This window comes from Culex pipiens, chromosome 3, assembly GCF_016801865.2.
Source record: "Culex pipiens pallens isolate TS chromosome 3, TS_CPP_V2, whole genome shotgun sequence".
NCBI classification, from domain to species: Eukaryota; Metazoa; Arthropoda; class Insecta; order Diptera; family Culicidae; genus Culex; species Culex pipiens.
Genome location: NC_068939.1, coordinates 120,938,197 through 120,959,579, shown reverse-complemented (window position 1 = coordinate 120,959,579; position 21,383 = coordinate 120,938,197). Strand labels below are relative to the sequence as shown.

The following is a 21,383-nucleotide window of genomic DNA, read 5'->3' as shown; positions in this document are numbered from 1 at the left end:
AGAGCTTGAGAACAAGCATCCGAAGCATGTTCGCGCACCTGAATACAAAGTAGCACGTAAAGAGTGAAAGGGACGATCGAGCAAACGGATTAATCGATCAAAGCAGAGAGAAAGTAGAAATTGAGCGAACGACGCCACTAGAATAGAGAGGACAAAACATAGAACGAACTAGACCACCGCGTAAGCGAGATAGACAAGCTATGCGCGTATGGAAGAAAAGGACAAAAGTCCAGGAGAGAGGTTTAGAACAAGAGAGAAATCTCTTGATTGAGAGCATTGAAAAATTGTACTAAATTTAAGGAACTATATAATGTAACCGAAACTTTTTAATAAAGAGTCACTTTTTAATCACCAGTTTGTTAGTTTACATCCTCGAACTTACGCCGGGTTAATTTACTAATAATCCGAAAATAATGTTATTGAAGTAATGCACTGCACATTACACCTTGTGATCGGATGATTTTAATAAATAAATAAAAAAGCTCCAAAACTTCACATTTTTTCGAAAAATCCCTTTTCCACTTAATTTTGCAATCTGAATCACTGTGCAATGATCGACATTTTAGTGAACTGGTCAAAATTGCAAATTTCCCCAAGACAATCTGTAGCCAAAACCCCCGCTATGTGTTTCGGAGTTTTAATTACAGTGTGTTTTTTTATAACAAAATTAATTTATTCAATCAAACGTCTCCTCTGTTTTTTTTTTTTGGTTAATTTTCATATTGCGCTTAACATAAGGCCAGTATTTTCAAAAACAACAAGTCAATCATCTAGTGAATATGAACGCACTGCTTGGGCACGGCGAATTTCATCGTCTTGGACACCGACTTGGCGCTCATGTCAGGGTTGACTCCCTTACGGATCTGTTGCTTCAGCATCTGGGCGGCCGAATCTTGGACCGATCGGCAGTGTACGTCGACATATTTGGCTTCCTTCTCAACAGCCTTGCAGCGAGAATTGCAGACTGGCAGTGGGCGCTTGGAGAAGCAAAGTTCATTATCCTTTTCAACATACTGCACTTGGTGGACCATGTCGCATTCCTTCATGGAATACTTTTGCTGGGAAGGATCGTGTTCCTTACTTTCCGAAGACGAAGAAGATGACGATCCCGACGAAGATGACGAGGACGAAGAGTCAGATTTGCTGTTGGACTCGGAAGACTCGCTGGACGACGACGACGAACTCGAATCAGACTCCGAGGAGCTCGACGAATCGACGTTGTGGTTGTAGTAACGGTACCGCTTGCGACCGGCCTCAACATCGGAGACCACGTTTCCGTACATGTACTCAACCTTCAGGCATGCCTCCTTTTGCTTCTGCTGGGACGCGATCGCGAATGCCTTGGCAGGACCAGTGCAGTTCTGACCAGTGACAGCCCAGGAAGCGGCAAAGTATTCCGGCTTGCGCATCACGCACTGTTGCGGAGTGATAAAGTCATCTTCCTCCTGCTTGTTGTTGGTACCGCACAGACCAACGGTGTTGTCGTAGAAGGTCTGACCGGTGAGAATCTGGGCACGGTAGCCATCGCAAACGATCACAATCTGTCCATCACGGATGTCAACCACGAGTTCCTTTCCGGCAAGAGCATGGACTCGCACCAACGGCTGTTCACCCTCATCGGCCGTGTACATTGGGATGGTGTACTTGTCGTGAACCTGCAGCGGCTCATCGTTGACGTAGACAATCGGGAGCTGAGCACCGTTCGGCACAATATCAATGTTGTAGTCCCACTGTTCCTGCTGGCCAAGGACGACCTTCAGGTGCTGCTGGTTGTTCTCAACAGTACGGGTAAGAACGGTAATCTGTTCGTGCTCATCGAATCCATTGCTCCACCGTTGCTCCACATCCGACGCGTAGAAGTGCGAATGTTCAGGGCTGACCTCCAGCTCTGGCTTGACAGTGTGCATGGCAACGTGCCAGCAGGTTCCAGTCTCATAATCGTAGGTGCGTCCATCAAAGGTATCGACGTACTTCGGAGCAACAACGCAAGATGCTGGAACAACAAAAAAAAAACATTTTTATAATCTGCCTTCACCTGGTCGACAATGTGTCTCAGTACTTACGGTTCATTTCTCCGTTGTAAGCGTAGGAAGCCAGACGTTCGTTCCAGGCCAAGTCTGGGTGAACCAGAACCAAGCTCTTCATCCATTCGTTCTCAACCGGCAAGTTCTCGATCTCGATCTTACGGTTCGGGGTGGCCAAGGTAACGTTGATGTGGCTAACACGCGGCGACAGTTCAATCTTGAGCTGAGCCTTTCCTTCCTTGCCCTTGTGGCTCACGCAATCCTCCTCCCAGCGGGTGATGACAGCACTCTGGACCCAGTTCAGCGCCTTGTTGGTCATGTTGCGTACAGACGATGGAATTTCCTTGAACTCAATGTCAAAAGTGTAGTGATCCAGGGCACTGGCCAGACGAGTAGCGTTCTGGCACTCTGGCAGAGCAAAGTATCCTTCAGCCATCTGGTTCTTGCACTTCCTGCCAATTGCGGACGATCGCAGAGTTTCACGCCACAAGTCGGTTTGACGCAGCTTACCGTTAACCGAGACCTGGGCACCTCCAGCGCACTTCTCACCGAAGGACAGTTCGAGGTCGATTTCAGAGGTGACATCGTTTTGCAGAGCCGTGATGTAGTTCAGCATCGGCACGCTCGGGTATTTCTCAGTCAAGCTCAGACAGGCCTGGTGTTGCTTCTTGGATCCAACAGCAATGTACGGGCTAGCAGAGGCAAACACCAAAGTGCGTTCCTTCTCGTCAACCGGGGAGGAAGCCTTGGCAAAAGTCAACACAAACTCGGCCTTGTTCTGGCGACCTTCGAACTCTGCTCCAAGATCCCACACAGAGACCAGGCTGTTGCGGATTCCGGCTCCCGCGTTCTTCAGGAACTGCTCCTGGCGACGCTGGCTAGCGGGCTTGAACACGAAGGGTTGGGCAAGATTCTTCTCGTTGTAGTATCCCTCAGACTGGTGACGAGCCTTCGGGTGCTTGATGTCAGAGGATGAGAAGTCTTCGGTTTCGTTGGCAGTGGTTTGTTGCAGCGAAAGCTTGATGTTCTTCACAGGGCTACGTTGAGCATCGTACCACAGGTTGAGCTGATGGTAGTGGCATGGTTGCGAAGCGTGCAGAGGGAACAGCAGAGCAGACATCAAATCGTGTTGCTGAATGTGCTCGACAATGTCTCCGAAAACGAGAGCAGGTTTGTCGTACTTGGCCTGGTAACGCAGAGCGACACCAGTCAACTGTTGTCCGATGGTACCTTCGACGGTCTTGGTGCGTCTCACAGCGTCGTGCAGAATCTGAGCGTTGGGGCTCTCGGCAATTGGGCGGATGTCGGTGATGTCCTTGTAGGCAGTGTACGGCCAGGAGCTAATGTGAGCCAGCAGAATATCCTTCTTGGGCTCCAACGGTTGAATGTTAAGCTCATACTCATTCTGGGCGTTATCCAGCTGAGCCTCCAATCGCAGAGGTGCGTGGATATGGTGCTTCTTCTGGAAACCGGCAATGTAACGCTGGTGATCGAACGGAGTGTTGAATCCAACCTTGGCATCGATCAATCGAGAGTACACAACATTCACATCGGCAGTAACGTTGGCAGACAGTGGGATATGAATATGTTCGTCGTTACCGTTTTCGGGATGTCCAGCTGGTTTTCTGGCCATATTGGGCATCGTCTCAGCGCTGGCATCAACTTCCAACTTAACCAGAGTAGGGGATTGCGTGCTGAAGGTGAATGGGAAGCCAGTTTCCAGGGGCATTGCCACGGTGACGAGTCCCTGCTGGTAAACCTTGGTGATGTTGACGCTCCAGTTCACTTCCAAATCCTTCATAAACTTCTTGATCACACGTGGGAGCTCATCAATGGTGTTGTTGTCAAAAGCAATCAGATGCGGAGCATTGAAAATCTCCAGCCACAGCTGTCCTTCAACCTGTTCGACATCTTCCGGATCGATATTCAGCAACTTGGCAATACGACCAGTAGACCACTTCTGTTCGGCCTTGTTGTCTTGCTTCTTCGATGCCTTCTCTTGCTTCTCGTTGGCTCGGCTTTGACGGGACTCCTGACGCCACTCCTTCTTCTGTTCCTCAACGGTCATAACCTTGTTGTCCAAAAGATCAAACAGGGCATCCATGTTGGACACAATGTAATGGTACGAGGACAGTCTCTTCAGACCACCCAGGTTCTCATGCCAGTGCAACCAAGCTCCAGTTGGTACTGGGTGGTTATCGGAAGCAATCTGTCCGGCTTGGAGACGGTAGGAAATGTCCAACTCCTTCATGGCGTACTGTCTGAAGTGGGCGCTCGAGTATTGCAGACCGTATTCGTTGGGGTTCAGCATCTTGACGGCGGCACGGGCATTTTGAGCCAGTTCGGAGTCATCATCGAACTCGTCGGTGTTGGCAGCCGACTCGATGAGGCTCTTTACCAGAGCGCTGACCTGCGGGCTGTTGTTCTCATCGGTCTTCTCGGCCATACGCTGGAGCATGGCAACTGGCGGGGAAGTGCGCATCAACAGCATAGCCGCAGCGCAACGGACTTCATCGACATCGGCGTTGTTTTGGTAGACTCGGTACAGGACCGTGCGAGCCAGCTTCGGGAAGTTCTCAACCAGGCGGTCAAGCGACATGACGATGGCAAAACGTTGGAAGTTGGTGACGGGGATCTTACCCTCAAGGTAGGGCTCGAAAACGTTCAGAATTTCCGGATGTCCAAGGTTTCCAATGGCACGGATGTAGACTTGGATTCTCTCACTGTCGGCTTCCTGGACGGCTTCACGCAGTTGATGGGCCAGCCATGGGACGGCCTTGTGGGCAACGATCTTGTACTTGGAATCAGCCAGACGACCGAAGCTGTTGACCGGGTAGTAGTTCAGAGCGGATTGGTTGTTGACATGGGCACGGTTCAGGAAATCGCTGAAGGCAATCAGAGCGGTGGCATTGAGAGTTTCCTGGTGTTGGACAGCGGTGGACGTAGCCAGCAGGAAGAACTCGTGCATCAGGGTTTCAGTGGGGTAGCGAATACGCTTGGGCAGAGTGGCTACCACGGAAGCAGCTTCAATACCACGCAGTTTCTTCTCTTCGATGTACTGCTTGATGACCTTGAAAACTGGTGGGGTACCAGCTTCAGCCATAGCATCACGGAACACATTCCAGGCATCGCAACGGATGGCGAACTTCTCGCTATGTTTGTCTCCCTGCTGGCGTTCCTTTTCGGACACAAACAGCTTCTGGGCACAATCGTACAGCTCTTGGTGATCCATGGTACGGATCAGACGCGTCAGGTGGTTAAACTGAGCCAGGGTGTTGGACTTGGGAATGATGGACGGGTTCTGGAAGTCCTCGGCGATGGTCTTGACCAGCTGAGCGACAATACGAGGAGCATCGACATTGCGAGCGTTCTGGATGCTGCTGCCCTTGTAGCCAGTGGCGAACGGGAGCAGGGGGGCGGCGGGAGCATTATCAAGATCCTTCGGGGAAGGCTATTACTACGGGACAACGTACCCTCTGGGCCAGGAGGCCCTTAAGACGCTTCTTAACTTCCTTCAAAAATTCTGAAAGCTTCCGCCCTTGATCTTTTCCGTCGTATTTTAGTCTCCATTCCGAAACAGGGATCCGTTTAAGATGATGGTGTTTCTTCTTGGATTTCTTATGCTTTTTGTTCTTTCTTCTAGCTGATCTCGAGTCTGACGAAGAATCAGAACTCGAACTAGAAGTGCTTGAAGTGCTGGAAGAGCTTGAAGAGCTAGATGATTCACTATCAGTAGACTGAACACTATCACTTGTCCCAGAAAAACTAACTTTTTGCTTTTGGTGTTTTCTTCCCTTTACTTTGGACCTGGACTTTGTGGGTGATCGCCTTTGTCGCCGAGGTACATGCGGTTTCCCTAGGCAAGCGATCCACCAACAGCTTGGGATGCGTCGGTCGTCCTGCCAGCGGCGGGACGAGGCTATCCGACGACGGCGCTGTTCGCGCAGCTTCTAGAGTCCGGTCTGCCCTTCTGGGCAAGGTGCTTGACCGCGTGGGCTTTTGGTCCAACGAACGTGCTATCGTGGACTCAAATTGGTAATTACGGGCCCTGAGGGACCAACCGTGCACGTAGAAGGGAGAGGTTAGCGAGCTGGCCAGGAATTTGGGGGATCACACTTGGGGTTTACAGTTTTTTTGTTAATTATACCTGATACAATTGCTTTCTCCCGTGGAAGCAACTTTTCCACTTCTCACAACGCAGTAGGTATAGATTTGCACTTGATCACTTGATGACGGGATGACGATGTGGTTCGATCAGTAGTTGGTGTGGAAAAGGCCTAATCAGTGAACCCAAGATCGATTGTTGGCTCGCTCTCGCCACAAAACCTCTTTTATTCCCTTTTTCCTTCTCCCATGCATGCCCTTAATCCAACTGGCAATCTCCCTTTTTGGGTCACGATGTATACCCCCCCAACGTGTGTGCTGTTATAGTGTTTTTACAAATATGGTTCCCTTCGGTTCGCGAGTAACGTGTGCTTTATTTGATCTTTTTCCCTAGACTGTGCTCTGTTGTAATATGTTTGTGAATTAACCTTTTAATTTTTACGAATGACAAATCATTTTAAACAAAACAACACAAACACCCCTAATTCTTAAAGCCCTACTAACAAGTTAAATCGTTAATTTATAGCAATAAACCCTACTCCTATTTGCAACCATAAGCGATGGTTAGCAAAATGGATTGCTGATGTCGTAACGGTAACAAGGCTGGTAGTATTCTTCGCTGCTATCCAGAGATTCGGAAGATGATGAGGATGAGGAAGAGGACGACGACTTCGAGTCGGACGACGAGCTAGAGGAGCTTGACGAGCTTGACGACGAGGATGAGTTGTCGGCGAGGGTTCCATTTTTGCGATGTTCACGAGACTCCGAGGAACTGCTGGAAGAGCTGGACGAGCTGCTATCATCGGAGCTGCTCGAGTCCGAGGATGTGTCGTTATCGCGGCTCAAACGGTACTGGTCCATTTTGTAGGCTTCGTAGTATTTCTTCTCCTTTTGGGCGTTCAGGTCACGACGGTTACGGGTCGAGCGTTCACGCTTTTCAACTTGCTTCAGCGCATCCTTGTGCTGTTCAGCGGGGCTGATCTTCTTGTTGTCCTTCTCTTCTGAGCTCGAGCTGGAGCTGGAGCTAGACGATTCCGAGCTGGAGGAGCTAGAGGAGCTAGAGGAAGAAGAAGAGTCCGAGGAAGAGCTAGAGTCCGACGATGAAGAAGACGAGCTGGAAGAGCTGCTGGAGCTTGAGCTGGAAGTTTCGTTTTCTGGGCGAGCCCAGTTGTTCTTATCTTCTGGCAGATTGTAGCTGTACACCAGACCAACGAAGACAGCACGATCTTCAGCTGGACCAACGGGTTCCTTTTGGGAGCGCTTGATTTGGTTCAGGGTAACGTTGACTTGGGCGAGGACCATAGCCTTTTCGGTATGGACCAGCGACGGGCTGACCAGGATCTTGCTGGTGGTGGAAGCCGACTGGATGGTGTGGTTGTGGATTTTACCAACGACAAAGATCTGGCTGACAGCAGATTTGCTCAGAATGTTTCCCATTTGGTTGGTGTTGGGCTTGATGTCCGAAGCACCGGTGATTCCAAAGTGATATCCCATGCGGCGGTCGCAGTTGCTGAAGTTCTTGGCCTTGACAATCTCGAAGATCTCGTCATCCTGCTGCATGTACTGGGGCTGAGGGACCCACTCGTCGTGCGACTGGATTTTGTACTTGGGCAGAACGTTGACGTCGTACAGAGTTTCGCATTCGCCGGACACGGACGGTTCCATGGTCTTGTAGACGGCGTTGGCAGTTTCGTTTTCGGGCAGCTGGTTGTACTTGGACTTGATCAGGTTGGCACCGAACAAGTCAAGCTGCAGCTGGCTGACCCAGGACTTGAGGATGTTGACTTCGTGGTTGGGGACAGTCTTCTCGACGTACAGACCCTTGATGGCACCCTTCTTGTACTTGATACCGAACGGCTTCGAGCTCAACGGCATCGGCTTCCAGGTCAGCTTCAGGTCGGACAGTTCCGAACGGTGACCGTCGGCCAGATACTGGTTGAACTGGGCGTAGTGAGCTCGGTCGATGCGTCCGACGACGTATCCGTCGCTCTTCGGGTTGATGACCATCTTGGCGCGGGTCAGCACACCGGTCCACTGTTCGGTCACATCGGGCAGGGCGGTCATCGTCTTGGTGGTCACATTGTACCAGTACACTTGGTTCGGTTCCCAGGCGAGATTGTCGTGGAGGTAGTGCTTGGCACCGCCGTCCATCAACTTCTCGTAGCGCTGGGCAGCCTCATCGTAGCTTTGCGGTCTCTTGAACTGCTGCTGCTGCTGCTCGGCAAAGCAGGTTCCCACTGGAAGAGATTGATTGTTGCGTTGAGGGACTGATTGGTTGGTTCGATCTGTACGGTTTGCTTACCCAGAACGATGAGAACAAACTTCCACCACATCATCACGAATCACACGAGGTTTTCCTTCACAAAGTGCACTAGACAAGATTTGGGTATTTTTTTTTCACAAACTGACTGAAACTGTTCGAGTTGTTCTCCTTCGAATCGATGGAGACGACTGTGCCTGATCGTTGGCCACCGGGATCCTTTTAAAGGGATCAAAACGCTGATTCCGATCACTGATACTGAATTGGTACTTGCTGATAACAACTTTCGATTTGCACGTCGAGTTCAACGTTTTGAAGATGAGCGAGATTTGTTTTGAAAACATGGTGATAGTTGATTGTGGGGGCAGTTCACTTACCTTTTGGGAGAAGTCCGTTCTCGATCACTTTTGCTTCCAGAAGCAATCGCGGAAGTAGCAGACATATTGCCGTTATGATATGTATGAAGGCAGACGTTGGTCCTCCGTGTATCCAAAGGGCTCTGAAACGCAGATAACAAGAATGGTTGTTTTGAGTTCAAATGGGTTTACGTTGGTTTGCTATCAGTTGCAAGCAATGCAAATCTTTTATCAATGGCTTGAATGAATCTTTGTGTTTTTTTTGTTTTGATGAATGAAAGAAGGTTACACGTACCTCAACGTTCCCTCGAAGGCCTCCTCCTCCAGTCCGTCGGTGGGTGCCGACGAGCACAGTCTGGTGCCGGACGCCAGCTTGATGCCATCGTTGGCCAGATTGCCAACGCGGAACATGGCGGCCGCCAGAAGAAGGGGCAGAAACAGCACCACCAGGCCACAGAACACGATCTGGATGTCCAGTTCGGTGGACGGCTTTTCGTACTTCCAGCTGAGTGCCGAGAGTCCCAGATATCGATGGGTTCCTTGGAGCACAAGGTAGGCCTGCAGCAGGGTGACCAGCACTCCGTACCACACGGACCACAGCGTGTTCAGATGTAACCGGCGATGCTTCTTGCCGGAGGAACCTCCTCCGTCCATCCGGTGGCTGCGGGTGCTGGCACTGGTCATGACGCTGTTCGTGAGGCTCGAGTTTAGACTTTGGCACTGCTTCGAGGACGCGTTGGACGTGCCGGTAATGTTGAGCAGCGAGCGGTTCTTCTTCGTCGCGGACACGTCATTGTTGTTCTCGTAGCCGACCAGCGAACCCGTGATGGACATTTTGAACAGTAGTTTGTGGGATAGCTAGACGAGTGACTCTTCTACAGTTATGCTAGAGGCTTGAGCAAGTTTTGTGAGTGCTCGATGAAGAGTGATGATGAGAGATGATGAGATTCTACGATCGCTAGATGTGATGACGATTTTTGGCCATTTCGTGCTGGCTACGTATTTGGTTTCAAGTCTTTTGGAGTTCTGAGCTGATATGCTGCTGTCATTGCTGCTGGTTTTGTTTTTCAGGCGATTTCGTTAAATTAGGTCAGTGATCTGAAAATAAAAGAGATAAAAAGGTACATTAGAAATGATTTACATTGCTTCTAAGATGTAAAGTATTTAATTCAAAATATGTTTTCAAGTTTCCAATTCAGGTTATTGATTCTCCATCGAACACTTTTGAACCCATTTGTTACTGAAACACAAAACCCTCTTTCTGTAAAATTAATTAATCACTATGTCAGTTCCGTTAAACAAGTGCTTTAGACTCATCTCTCCTTTGCGGAAATGATGCCAAGTTTTTTTTATGATTTTAATTTGCTCCATGATCCATTAAGCTAGCCGTCGTTCTATCTTTGTTGTCTGAGGTCGGGAAAAGCTCCCATCTCCTCACACAGAAAAGTCGAGTTTCTCCCAGCTGCTGCTCGACTCGTCTATTCATTTGAAGTGCTTCCTGAAGATGATGGTTTGCAAATTAGTGCTGAATGCCATTGAGATGATTTTTTTTGCTAAAATACCTGCGGACAATTATCGCCATCTATAAAAAGAACCATTAATTTTAATAGGAAAACTTGGGCACAATCAAAGAAGAAACAGAAATTTCCAAACATCCTCAGGCAACCACACCCATTTAACTGTTGTAAAATTTCTGCTGGGAAAGCACTTTTTCCGAAAACTCAGCAAAACTTTGCCAAGCTGTGCCCAACCATCATCATCTTCAATTTCAACCTTCGGAAAGAAAATAAGAAAAACGGTGAGGGAAATTGTGTCCGATGCCACAAATTGCGTTGCGGCAATAAAATATTAACCAACAGTGGTATTTATTATTCACTAAGCTGTGCTACGTTAAGGGAAAATTCTCTCACTTTTTCACGGTTAGAAGGGGAAAAACAGAAGGAAAGTTTGTCTTGCGTCAGGACTGTCTTGCAGAGTCCTTGAGATCTTGTAACGATTTTTTTTAAAGGGAAGAGTTTGTGGGCAGTAAAAAGATCATTAAAAATCTATGTTATTTTCAGCTTAATAAAATCTATATTTTGTGACAGTTTTTTTTTTCAGTGCACTTTGGGCGCAAAAATAACTCCAAAAATGAACAACAGAATCTAAAGCTGCCGTTAAAAATGATGACTCCAACTTATTTGAGGAAAATTGGTGGAAAATACCCCCTTCCGGAAAAGCTTACGCCATCACCTCCCTATCTTCCTTCCAAAGCCTTCCCAAATGATTGATAATTTTCGCATCTGTTGGGCATGAAATTAATTGCGAAATAATAATCAGATTAAATAATGAGCTTTTACCGCCTCCAGCAAGGGGAGAGGGTGAAAACTGGAAGCGCATTAAAACGTCACGAATTTTCCAGCGAAAGCCTTTTTTTGAGTGGCTGATTAAATTTACATTGCAACTGATAAATGGTTAAATATAATCCGCGAACAATGCGTTCGAAATTGCATTGGAATCGAACAAATAATTGTGGTTGTTAAAAACCTTTCATAGTTTGTACATCATAATTTAATTTGCACAACACTTCCTCCCATTTTTCGGACAAGGTTTCCCAAACGATAGGAACAATAACACACTTTCCACCTGCATCAGCATCTCTTTCCCTTGGGAAAACATAATTTTTAGCTTTTATCAGTGGAAAATTCCCACATCGACAACGCAAACAAATTGTAAATGGAACAGTTAATATAAAATTACCCTCCATTTGCTGTGTTTTCCCCCTTCCCACGAATACTACTCTACACAGAAAAAAATAATGTAAATTTGGAAGCTTTAATTTTGGAAGGTTGAATATTACCTCTTTCATGTTGTAATTTTACCTCAATTTAGACTGAAAAAGTGACATTACACCAGAAAAGTGGTAAAATTACACATTTCCAGAGGTAAAATTACACCTTTTTTCTGACATAAAAGATGTACTCCTTCCCAGATGTAATATTACCATGATTTTTTTTTTCTGTGTACTCTTGGGCTAGTTTCAAAACATTGCATTGGACAGCAATGGACACGCTTTAAATTGGGTTTGAATTTAACAAGATATTGAACAAAGTTTTACGATGAAAAATTTTTTCTTCAAATTATAATCAAATGCCAAAATATCGAACAATGGGATAAAAGGTCGAAAATGGACAAATGGTCGAATGGAGTCGTGTGGAAAAAATCAATCTTATCAAAAATGAGCAGTTCTTTAAAATATTTAGCATAACTTTCAATCTATTTTTTTTAAAGAATTTATCCATAAGAAAAATGATTTGGTAATAAATTTGGAGTTTACCCATTATTTCAAACGAGAATAGTTTTTCAAAAAAGTAATAGTTTCACTTCTTTAATATATTTTCAGAGTTTTTATGCTTTAAACAAACTATTCTTGATGGTTGTAATATTTTTGTGAGTTTTTCCATCCTTTCAAACGTAAGCAGTTTATTTAAAAAGTCTTAATACCGTCAGTGGGGTGTGACTATAGGTCAAAAAACGATACACCTCTCGTAATTTCTTAATCATAAAAACAATTTAAATAACATCAAAAATCTTTCAACGTAGATTTGTTTTTAAATAGTTAATTAATTTTTTTCCAAAATATGGTGGATTTTAATCACCACTACCTTAAATGTCAATAGTTTTAAAATTGACCCAATCCCAATCTCAAATGAAACTACAATGTTTGAAGTGGAGATTTTCAAACATTTGGGTAGCAATTCCACAAAAATATTAGAAAAATGATTTTTCGAGAAGAAATTTTTGGCCAAAAACGTACCTCAACTTTAGACAGCTGCCAAAATAACAGGATTTGTTCTAGCAACGAGATTTTTTCAGCGAAGTCATCTTAAGATGTCCCCTACACAACCCTCTTAAGAGAATCCAGTTTCCAACCTGAGTAATGGTAAAATCCGTAAAAAATCGCTTTGACCCAATCTCACCCCCCAGACCCAATGTCATCCCCACTGACGGTACAACAATATTTTGTAAACTTATCAATTTTGAAAAATAAACTATTGTTGATGAGTGTCGTAGAAGTTTTGAGACTATTTCTATATTTTTTTCAAACATAAGCAGTTTTTAAAAATTTCAAACTTTAAAATATTTTGAAATTCTTTCGATTTTAAAATGGATTAAATTTAATGAGCATGTGCATTAGCTTAATCACTTTTTTTTGGATATATTTTCATCGAGTTTTAATGCTTCCCGCATTGTTGACAATTTTTTGCCACAATAAATGTAGCTGATTAAATTTGAACAACAAAAATCACGCTTGTAAACTGGAACAACCTCAATATTTTCCACCATTCTGCAAAGTCTAAGAATTGTTAAAGAAACCTAAAAAAAAGCTTTTTCGCATTGTAATCATTAATCGGATCAGCGCAAAGATTGTCATCAAAATTAATACAAAAACATAAAACCACAACTAAACAGTATAAAAATTTATAAATTTATAGAAAATAAAAACTTTTCCTAAATCTGGCATACTATGAAATGCTAGTGCAACACGGTGTATTTTTCCGAGAACATTGAGATAAAAAAAATCGGCAGGTCTGATATTTGACACCATGAAAAAAGGGCTATTTTCCGACATTTTGCGGGGTCCAGCGCAGCCATGCCAGATATACAGATAAATCTGTATTATACAAATTTTTCGATCTCAAAAATCGCACAAATCTGTGTATACAAATTATTTTAAAATGATTGAATTTAAAAATTTCAACAATTTAGAAATCGAATTATGCTTTAATATGATTAAAAAACTTAAATCTGCTGTTGAAAATTCAAAAAAAAATGTTTTGTGGCATCGAATTTGACACGATACAGATAAAATATAGATTTATTTTTAAGAAAGTACAGATCTCCCATAAAATAATCTGGCATCATTGGTCCAGCGAAGCATTTCATCGGGGGGTCTAGAGTAATTTTTTTTAAAAGATTTTTTTCGATATTAAAAGATTTTTCTTCAGAAAAGTCGATGGAAATTAATGGGTTCATGTTCATAACCATCAAATTTCTTATGAATGTGCCTCAAGTGACTCTAAATTACAAATTTGACCTCAAATAAAAAGTTTACAGCCCAAATTTACCAGATATTAAGCTTTCTTTGAATTTCTCCTCAAAATCCAAACTGGAGTCCTCAAAACCAGGGCTGCGGAGTCGGGACATATTTCAAGCGACTCCGACTCCGACTCCGACTTTCTGAGTTAAGCCGACTCCGACTCCGACTCCGACTCCAGCTTTCCAAAATTTGGTGACTCCGGCTCCGACTCCGACTCCGACACCTAATTTGTATTTTAAATATTTAAAAAACGCATTTTCAGCACAACCATTTTCTGAGTGAATTTGAATTTTGTTGTTTGAAAAAATGGAACATTATATTGAACACTGCTTACTATGATATTTTAAAAAATGAAAACATTTTGCTGAAACTAAAAAAAAAAATTATAAATTTATGAAAATTATTTTATAAGAATCATAAAAAATCAGTAGACGGTGTTCATCGTTAGAATGGGAATTAAAACCACAATTATGGAGAAAGTCACTTTTTATTATACGAAATTGTGTAAATCTCTGCTTATATTGAACCCAAACTATACTCTTTTATGGAAACTGTTCAGAAAACTGTTCTCTACAATGTGATTGATTCGAAAATGTTTTAAAATATTATAGTGTTGTAGGGAGCGGATTGAAAAAAATAATGTTGGGAACCTTTTGGGTAATCAATAGCTTTTAAATGAAAAACTCTAAGTTTAGCAATGGTTTAAGGTTGAATTTGTATCCGGGCAATTTGTTACTGTATTTTTATGACAAATTGTACAAAGAAAAGATTGTTATTCGGTTGAGGTTTCCATCTTGGATGTTGAGGTTATTTCTAGCGTTCTTTGAAATAACCTCAACATCCAAGATGGAAACATCTGGTAAATTTGGGTTGGAAACTTTTTATTTGAAGTCAAATTTGCAATTTAGAGACGCTTGAGACACATGTATAAGAAATTTGATGAATATGAACATGAACCCATCGATTTCCGTAGACTATTGTGAAAAAAAATAATTAAAAAAAGTTGCTCTAGACCCCCCGACGAAATATTTCGCTGGGCCCCGAGAAATGTCGGGAAAGAGTCCTTCTTTCCTGGTGCCCAATATCAGACCAAATTTCCAAATTTTTATCTTAAGTTTGTTCTAGGAAACACACCGTGGCTAACTCCTGGTTGCTGGAAAGAGCGAATGCGTCTTGTGAAATTGGAATGATCTCCACTAATAAGCTGTCAAAATAAACAAAGTAGTAGGCTACGTTCAAGCTCAAGGAGGTATTAGACTATGACAAAACAAACAAACAAACAAGCTCGCACTTTTTCGTGTTTGACAGTTTGCCAAACTCACAAGCAAAGCAAAATAAATGCCGGTTGACGTTTCTGCAAACAAATGCAGGCAAACAAACAGGCTTCCAAACTGTAAAAAATGTGTGTTTGTTTGTTTGCTGTAGTCTAATGCCTCCTTCATGCTTGACGCAGTTTTTATTGCTGATGATTTTTTTTTTAATTTTTGACAGAAAGAAAACATCGATTTGGAATGATCGATAATAATGATATTTAATTTCTGTAACGTACTGTTAGCAAATTTCAAATTTGATTCTAGAACTAAAAAAAAAGATTTTTATCTTTTTTAACAGTTATTTTTTAATAATTATGATTTTTTTTTCGAAAAAATAGAAGCAACACCAAATGATTACACAGCGTAACAAAAAAAAATTTTTTGTGATTAGCAGGACGATTCAAAAAACTCCCCGAGGGATCGGCTTCCTGAACACAATGCAACCTGGCCCATGTCTTAATTGTTACCCTAGCTCGAGATATTCAATGCAGAAGTTTTGCATATGAATCACCCCCCGTCGAAAAAATATTTTTTATTTTGTTTTCACTGTAACTTAAGTTCTATTAGGTCTTTTTAGATGCTTCTGGTGTCATTAGACGGTAAATTGTTAGAAAAACCCAAAATATGGTCCCATTGGTCGGTTCCCGTAACCGGTTCCGGTGGAAATCCGGATTATTGGCCAAAATTGTGCGAAATCTTCAAAATTTTGAAATTTGTTGCTCTTTATGCGAAAAAAACATACTATTGCTTCAAACAATCAATACAAACTCAAAAAATGGTTTGTCCAAGCATATCCGAAGGTGTTTTATCGAAAATGTGGCCATTGAGAACCGGTTCTGGCCAATCCGGATCCGGAAACTAGCAAACATTTAAGCAGTTTTTTTTTTCAAAATTCCTATGTGCCAGACAATTTAGAAAAACAAATGTGGTGTTGAAGCATTTTTTGCTACTCTATACTTTCAGAATCCCAAAATATGGCCAAGGGGCCAATGGGAACCTGTTCTGACTGTCCCGGATCCGGGAAACAGTGGTCACATGACATTTTTATTGAATTTATTAAAAAGTTGTTTTAGTTACCAGAATTTCAAAATTCCTTGAAAAAAATCTGAATTTATTTATAGCCAGAATCAGAAATGTGGCCATCGGGAATCTGTTCTAAATGTTCCGGATCATGAAACTAGTGGACACTTGACAATTTTATTTAAAATAAAAAAAAAATAAGTTTATTTTTTTATAAATTAATCTAAATTTTATCAAAATTAGATTCAGACATGTAGCCAAATAGCCAACCGGACCCTGTTTATATCTTCCGGATCAGGGAACCAGTGGACAAAATTCAAGATTCCTGGAAAACAAATCAGATCAGAAATTTGGCCGAGTGGCCTACCGGAACCTGTTTTAAATAAAATAATGTCAAATATTTTAATTAGGAAATTTTCAGAATTCCTTAAAATGAATCTGAATTTATTTAAAATCAGATTTATAAATGTGGCCAATGGGAACCTGTTCTAAATAATCCGGATTAGGAAACCAGTTGACACTTGACATTTTAATTAAGTTTATTCAAAAAAAGAGATATCGAATTTTTAAGATTCCTGTTTAAAAAATCAGAGTTTATTTAAATTTATTTTTACATTTTCATTTAATTTATTTTAAAGACATAGTTACTGGATTTATAAGATTCCTGTAAAAATCTAAATTTATTTGAAATCATTTTAAAATTATAATTAAATTTATTATAAAAATAATTACACGACTTAAAAAAGATTCCTGTAAAAAATATGAATTTATTTAATATCAGATTACGAAATGTTGCCATATGGCTAATGGGAACCTGTTCTTAATAATCCGGATCAGGAAACCAGTGGACACTTGACATTTTAATTAAATTTATTTAAAAAAAACATAGTCACCGGATTTACAAAATTCCTGGCAAAATTCTGAATTAATTAAAAATTATTTTGACAATTTAATTTCATTTATTTTAAAAACATGGTAACTGGATTTATCAGATTCTTCGAAAAATAAGAATTTATTTAAAATCATTTTGAAATTTTAATTAAATTTATTTCTAAACATAGATACTGGACTAAAAACTCAGAATTTATTTAAAATCAGAATCTGACGTGTGGCCAAATGGCCAAATGAACCTGTTCTAAATAATCTGGATCAGGAAACCACTGGACACTTGACATTTTAATTAAATTTATTTAAAAAAGTTACTGGAATAATAAGATTCCTGTAAAAAAAAAATTTTGTTTTAAATTATTTTGAAATTTTAATTAAATTTATTTTAAAAAAAATAGTAGCTGGACTTTACAGATTCCTGGAAAAAAATCTGAATTTATTTAAAATCAGAACCAGAAATGTGGCCAAATGGCCAAATGGAACCTGTTCTAAATAATCCGGATCATAAAACCAATTGACACTTGACATTTTAAATAAATTTATTTTAAAAATATTACTGGATTTATAAGATTCCTGTTAAAAAATAAGAATTTATTTAAAATTATTTTGACATTTTAGTTAAATTTAATTAAAAACATAGTCACTTGATTTATAAGAGTCCCTGAAAATTCTGACTTTACTTAAAATTATTTTGACAAATTAATCAAATTTATTTAAAAAACATAGTTATTGGATTTATAAGATTCTTCGAAAAATCTGAATTTATTTACAATCATTTTGAAATTTTAATAAAATTCATTTTTAAAAATAGTTACAGGACTTAACAAAATCCTGAAAAACACCTAAATTTATTTAAAATCAGAATCAGAATTTAATTAAATTTATTTAAAATCAGAATCAGAAATGGGTCAAATGGCCATAGGAACCTGTTCTAAATAATCTGGATCATGAAACCAGTTGACACTTGACATTTTTATGAAATTTATTTAAAAAAAATACTGGATTTATAAGATTCCTGTTAAAAATACAGAATTTATTTCAAATTATTTTGACATTTTAGTTAAATTTATTTAAAAACATAGTTAATTGCATGATGAGAGTCCCTGAAAAATTCTGACTTGACTTAAAATTATTTTGACAAATTAATCGAATTTATTTAAAAATAACTTAGTTACTGTATTTATAAGATTCTTCGAAAAATCTGAATTTATTTAAAATATTTTTGAAATTTTGATTAAATTTATTAAAATAAAAAGTAACTGGACTTAACAGATTCCTGAAAAAAACTGAATTTATTTAAAATCAGAATCTGATGTGTGGCCAGATGGCCAATTGGAACCTGTTCTAAATAATCCGGATCATGAAACCAGTTGACACATGACATTTTAATTAAATTTATTTACAAAAAATACTGGATTTATAAGATTCCTGTTAAAAAAAAACAGAATTTATTTAAAATTGTTTTGACAATTTAGTTAAATTTATTTAAAAACATAGCTACTTGATTTATTAGAGTCCCTGAAAAATTCTGACTTTACCTAAAATTATTTTGACAAATCAATCAAATTTATTTAAAAAAAAAACATAGTTACTGGATTAATAAGATTCTTCGAAAAATCTGAATTTATTTAAAATCATTTTGAAATTTTAATTACATTTATTTTTAAAAATAGTTACTGGACTTAAAAGATTACTGAAAAAATCGCAATTTATTCAAAATCAGAATCTTAAGTGTGGCCAAATGGCCAATGGTAACTTTGTCTTAATTATCCGGATCAGGAAACTAGTTGACACTTGACATTTTAATTAAATTTATTAAAAAAAAGTTACTGGATTTATGAAATTCCTGTTAAAAAATCAGAATTTATTTAAAATTATTTTGACTTTATAATTAAATTTATCAAAAAAAAAAAAATATTTGACTTCATAAATTTCTGCAAAAAATCAGAATTTACTTTAAATCAGAATCAGAAATGTGGCCAAGTGGCCAACCGGAACGTGTTTTAAATGTTGTCGAATATATTAATTAGGATAATTGCAAAACTCAATAAAATGAATCTGAATTTATTTAAAATCAGATACTTTCTGATTCTTATTTTATATAAATCAAAATTTTCTGCAGAATTTTTTTAAGTCGTGTAGTTATTTTTAACATAAATTTAATTAAAATTTCAAAACGATTTCAAATAAATTTAGATTTTTACAGGAATCTTATAAATTCGATATTTCTTTTTTTTAATAAACTTAATTAAAATGTCAAGTGTCAACTGGTTTCCTAATCCGGATTATTTAGAACAGGTTCCCATTGGCCACATTTACAAATCTGATTTTAAACAAATTCAGATTCATTTTAAGGAATCCTGAAAATTTCTTAATTAAAGTATTTGACAATATTTTAACAACATTTAAAACAGGTTCCGGTAGGCCACACGGCCAAATTTCTGATCTGATTTGTTTTCCAAGAATCTTGAATTTTGTCCACTGGTTCCCTGATCCGGTATATATAAACAGGGTCCGGTTGGCCATTTGGCTACATGTCTGAATCTTATTTTGATGAAATTTAGATAAATTTAAAAAAATAAACTTATTTTTTTTTAATTTTAAATAAAATTGTCAAGTGTCCACTGGTTCCATGATCCGGAACATTAAGAATAGATTCCCGATGGCCACATTTCTAATTCTGGCTTTAAATAAATTCAGATTTTTTTTCAAGGAATTTTGAAATTCTGGTAACTAAAACAACTTCATAATACATTCAAAAAAAAAAAAAAAATGTCGTGTGACCACTGTTTCCCGGATCCAAGACACTTAGAACAGGTTCCCATTGGCCCCTTGACTACACATCAGATTCTGTTTTTAAATAAATTCTGATTTTTTCCAGGATTCTGTTAAGTCCAGTAACTATTTTTAGAAATAAATTTAATTAAAATTTCAAGATGATTTTAATTAAATTCTGATTTTTCGAAGAATCTTATAAATCGAGTAACTATGTTTTTTTTTTAAATAAATTTGATTAATTTGTCAAAATAATTTTAAGTAAAGTCAGAATTTTTCAGGGACAGGATGTATTTTTAACAGGAATCTTATAAATCCAGTTTTTTTTTAAATAAATTTCATAAAAATGTCAAGTGTCAACTGGTTTCATGATCCACATTATTAAGAACAGGTTCCAATTGGCCATTTGACCCATTTCTGATGCTGATTTTAAATTAATTTAATTAAATTCTGATTCTGATTTTAAATAAATTCAGATTTTTTTCAGGAATTTGTTAAGTCCTGTAACTATTTTTAAAAATGAATTTTATTAAAATTTCAAAATGATTTTAAATAAATTCTGATTTTTCGAAGAATCTTATAAATCGAGTAACTATGTTTTTTTTTTAAATAAATTTGATTAATTTGTCAAAATAATTTTAAGTAAAGTCAGAATTTTCAGGGACTCTTATAAATCAAGTAACTATGTTTTTAATTAAATTTAACTAAAATGTCTAAATAATTTTAAATAAATTCTTATTTTTTAACAGGAATCTTATAAATCCAGTAATTTTTTTAAAATAAATTTATTTAAAATGTCAAGTGTCAATTGGTTTTATGATCCGGATTATTTAGAACAGGTTCCAATTGACCATTTGGCCACATTTCTGGTTCTGATTTTAAATAAATTCAGATTTTTTCCAGGAATCTGTAAAGTTCAGCTACTATTTTATTAAATAAATTTAATTAAAATTTTAAAATAATTTTAAACAAAATCTGTTTTTTTAACAGGAATCATATTATTCCAGTAACTTTTTTAAATAAATTTAATTAAAATGTCAAGTGTCCAATGGTTTCCTGATCCGGATTATTAAGAACAGGTTCATTTGGCCATTTGGCCACACGTCAGATTCTGATTTTAAATAAATTCTGATTTTTTCCAGGAATCTGTTAAGTCCAGTAACTATTTTTAAAAATAAATTTAATTAAAATTTCAAAATGATTTTAAATAAATTCTGATTTTTCGAAGAATCTGTTTACCATGTTTTTAAAATAAATGAAATTAAATTGTCAAAATAATTTTTAATTAATTCAGAGTTTTGCCAGGAATTTTGTAAATCCGGTGACTATGTTTTTTTTAAAAATAAATTTAATTAAAATGTCAAGTGTCCACTGATTTCCTGATCCGGATTATTAAGAACAGGTTCCCATTAGCCATTTGGCAACATTTCGTAATCTGATATTAAATAAATTCATATTTTTTACAGGAATCATTTTTAAATCGTGTAATTATTTTTATAATAAATTTAATTAAAATTTCAAAATGATTTCAAATAAATTTAGATTTTTACAGGAATCTTATAA

At 38.8% G+C, this 21,383-nt stretch overlaps 2 protein-coding genes across 3 annotated transcripts in view; both read right to left on the bottom strand.

The window, feature by feature from the left end:
• The window catches only part of LOC120413043 (protein tincar), a 385,369-nt gene that overhangs the window by 87,155 nt on the left and 276,831 nt on the right, over positions 1–21,383 (bottom strand). For both annotated transcript variants that reach the window (XM_052709629.1, XM_052709628.1), the window contains exons 5-6: positions 9,040–9,842; positions 8,766–8,887 (exon numbers count right to left, since the gene is read on the bottom strand). In XM_052709629.1, the coding sequence (XP_052565589.1) occupies positions 8,766–8,887; positions 9,040–9,578 (661 nt within the window). In that variant the 5' untranslated portion in view covers positions 9,579–9,842. The remainder of the gene's footprint in view (positions 1–8,765; positions 8,888–9,039; positions 9,843–21,383) is intronic.
• LOC120413044 (vitellogenin-A1-like) lies at positions 652–8,395 on the bottom strand. The gene is given in 3 exon segments (XM_039573735.1): positions 652–1,993; positions 2,064–5,498; positions 6,728–8,395. Coding segments are annotated over 3 exon segments (6,210 nt in total). The 5' UTR covers positions 8,280–8,395; the 3' UTR covers positions 652–770.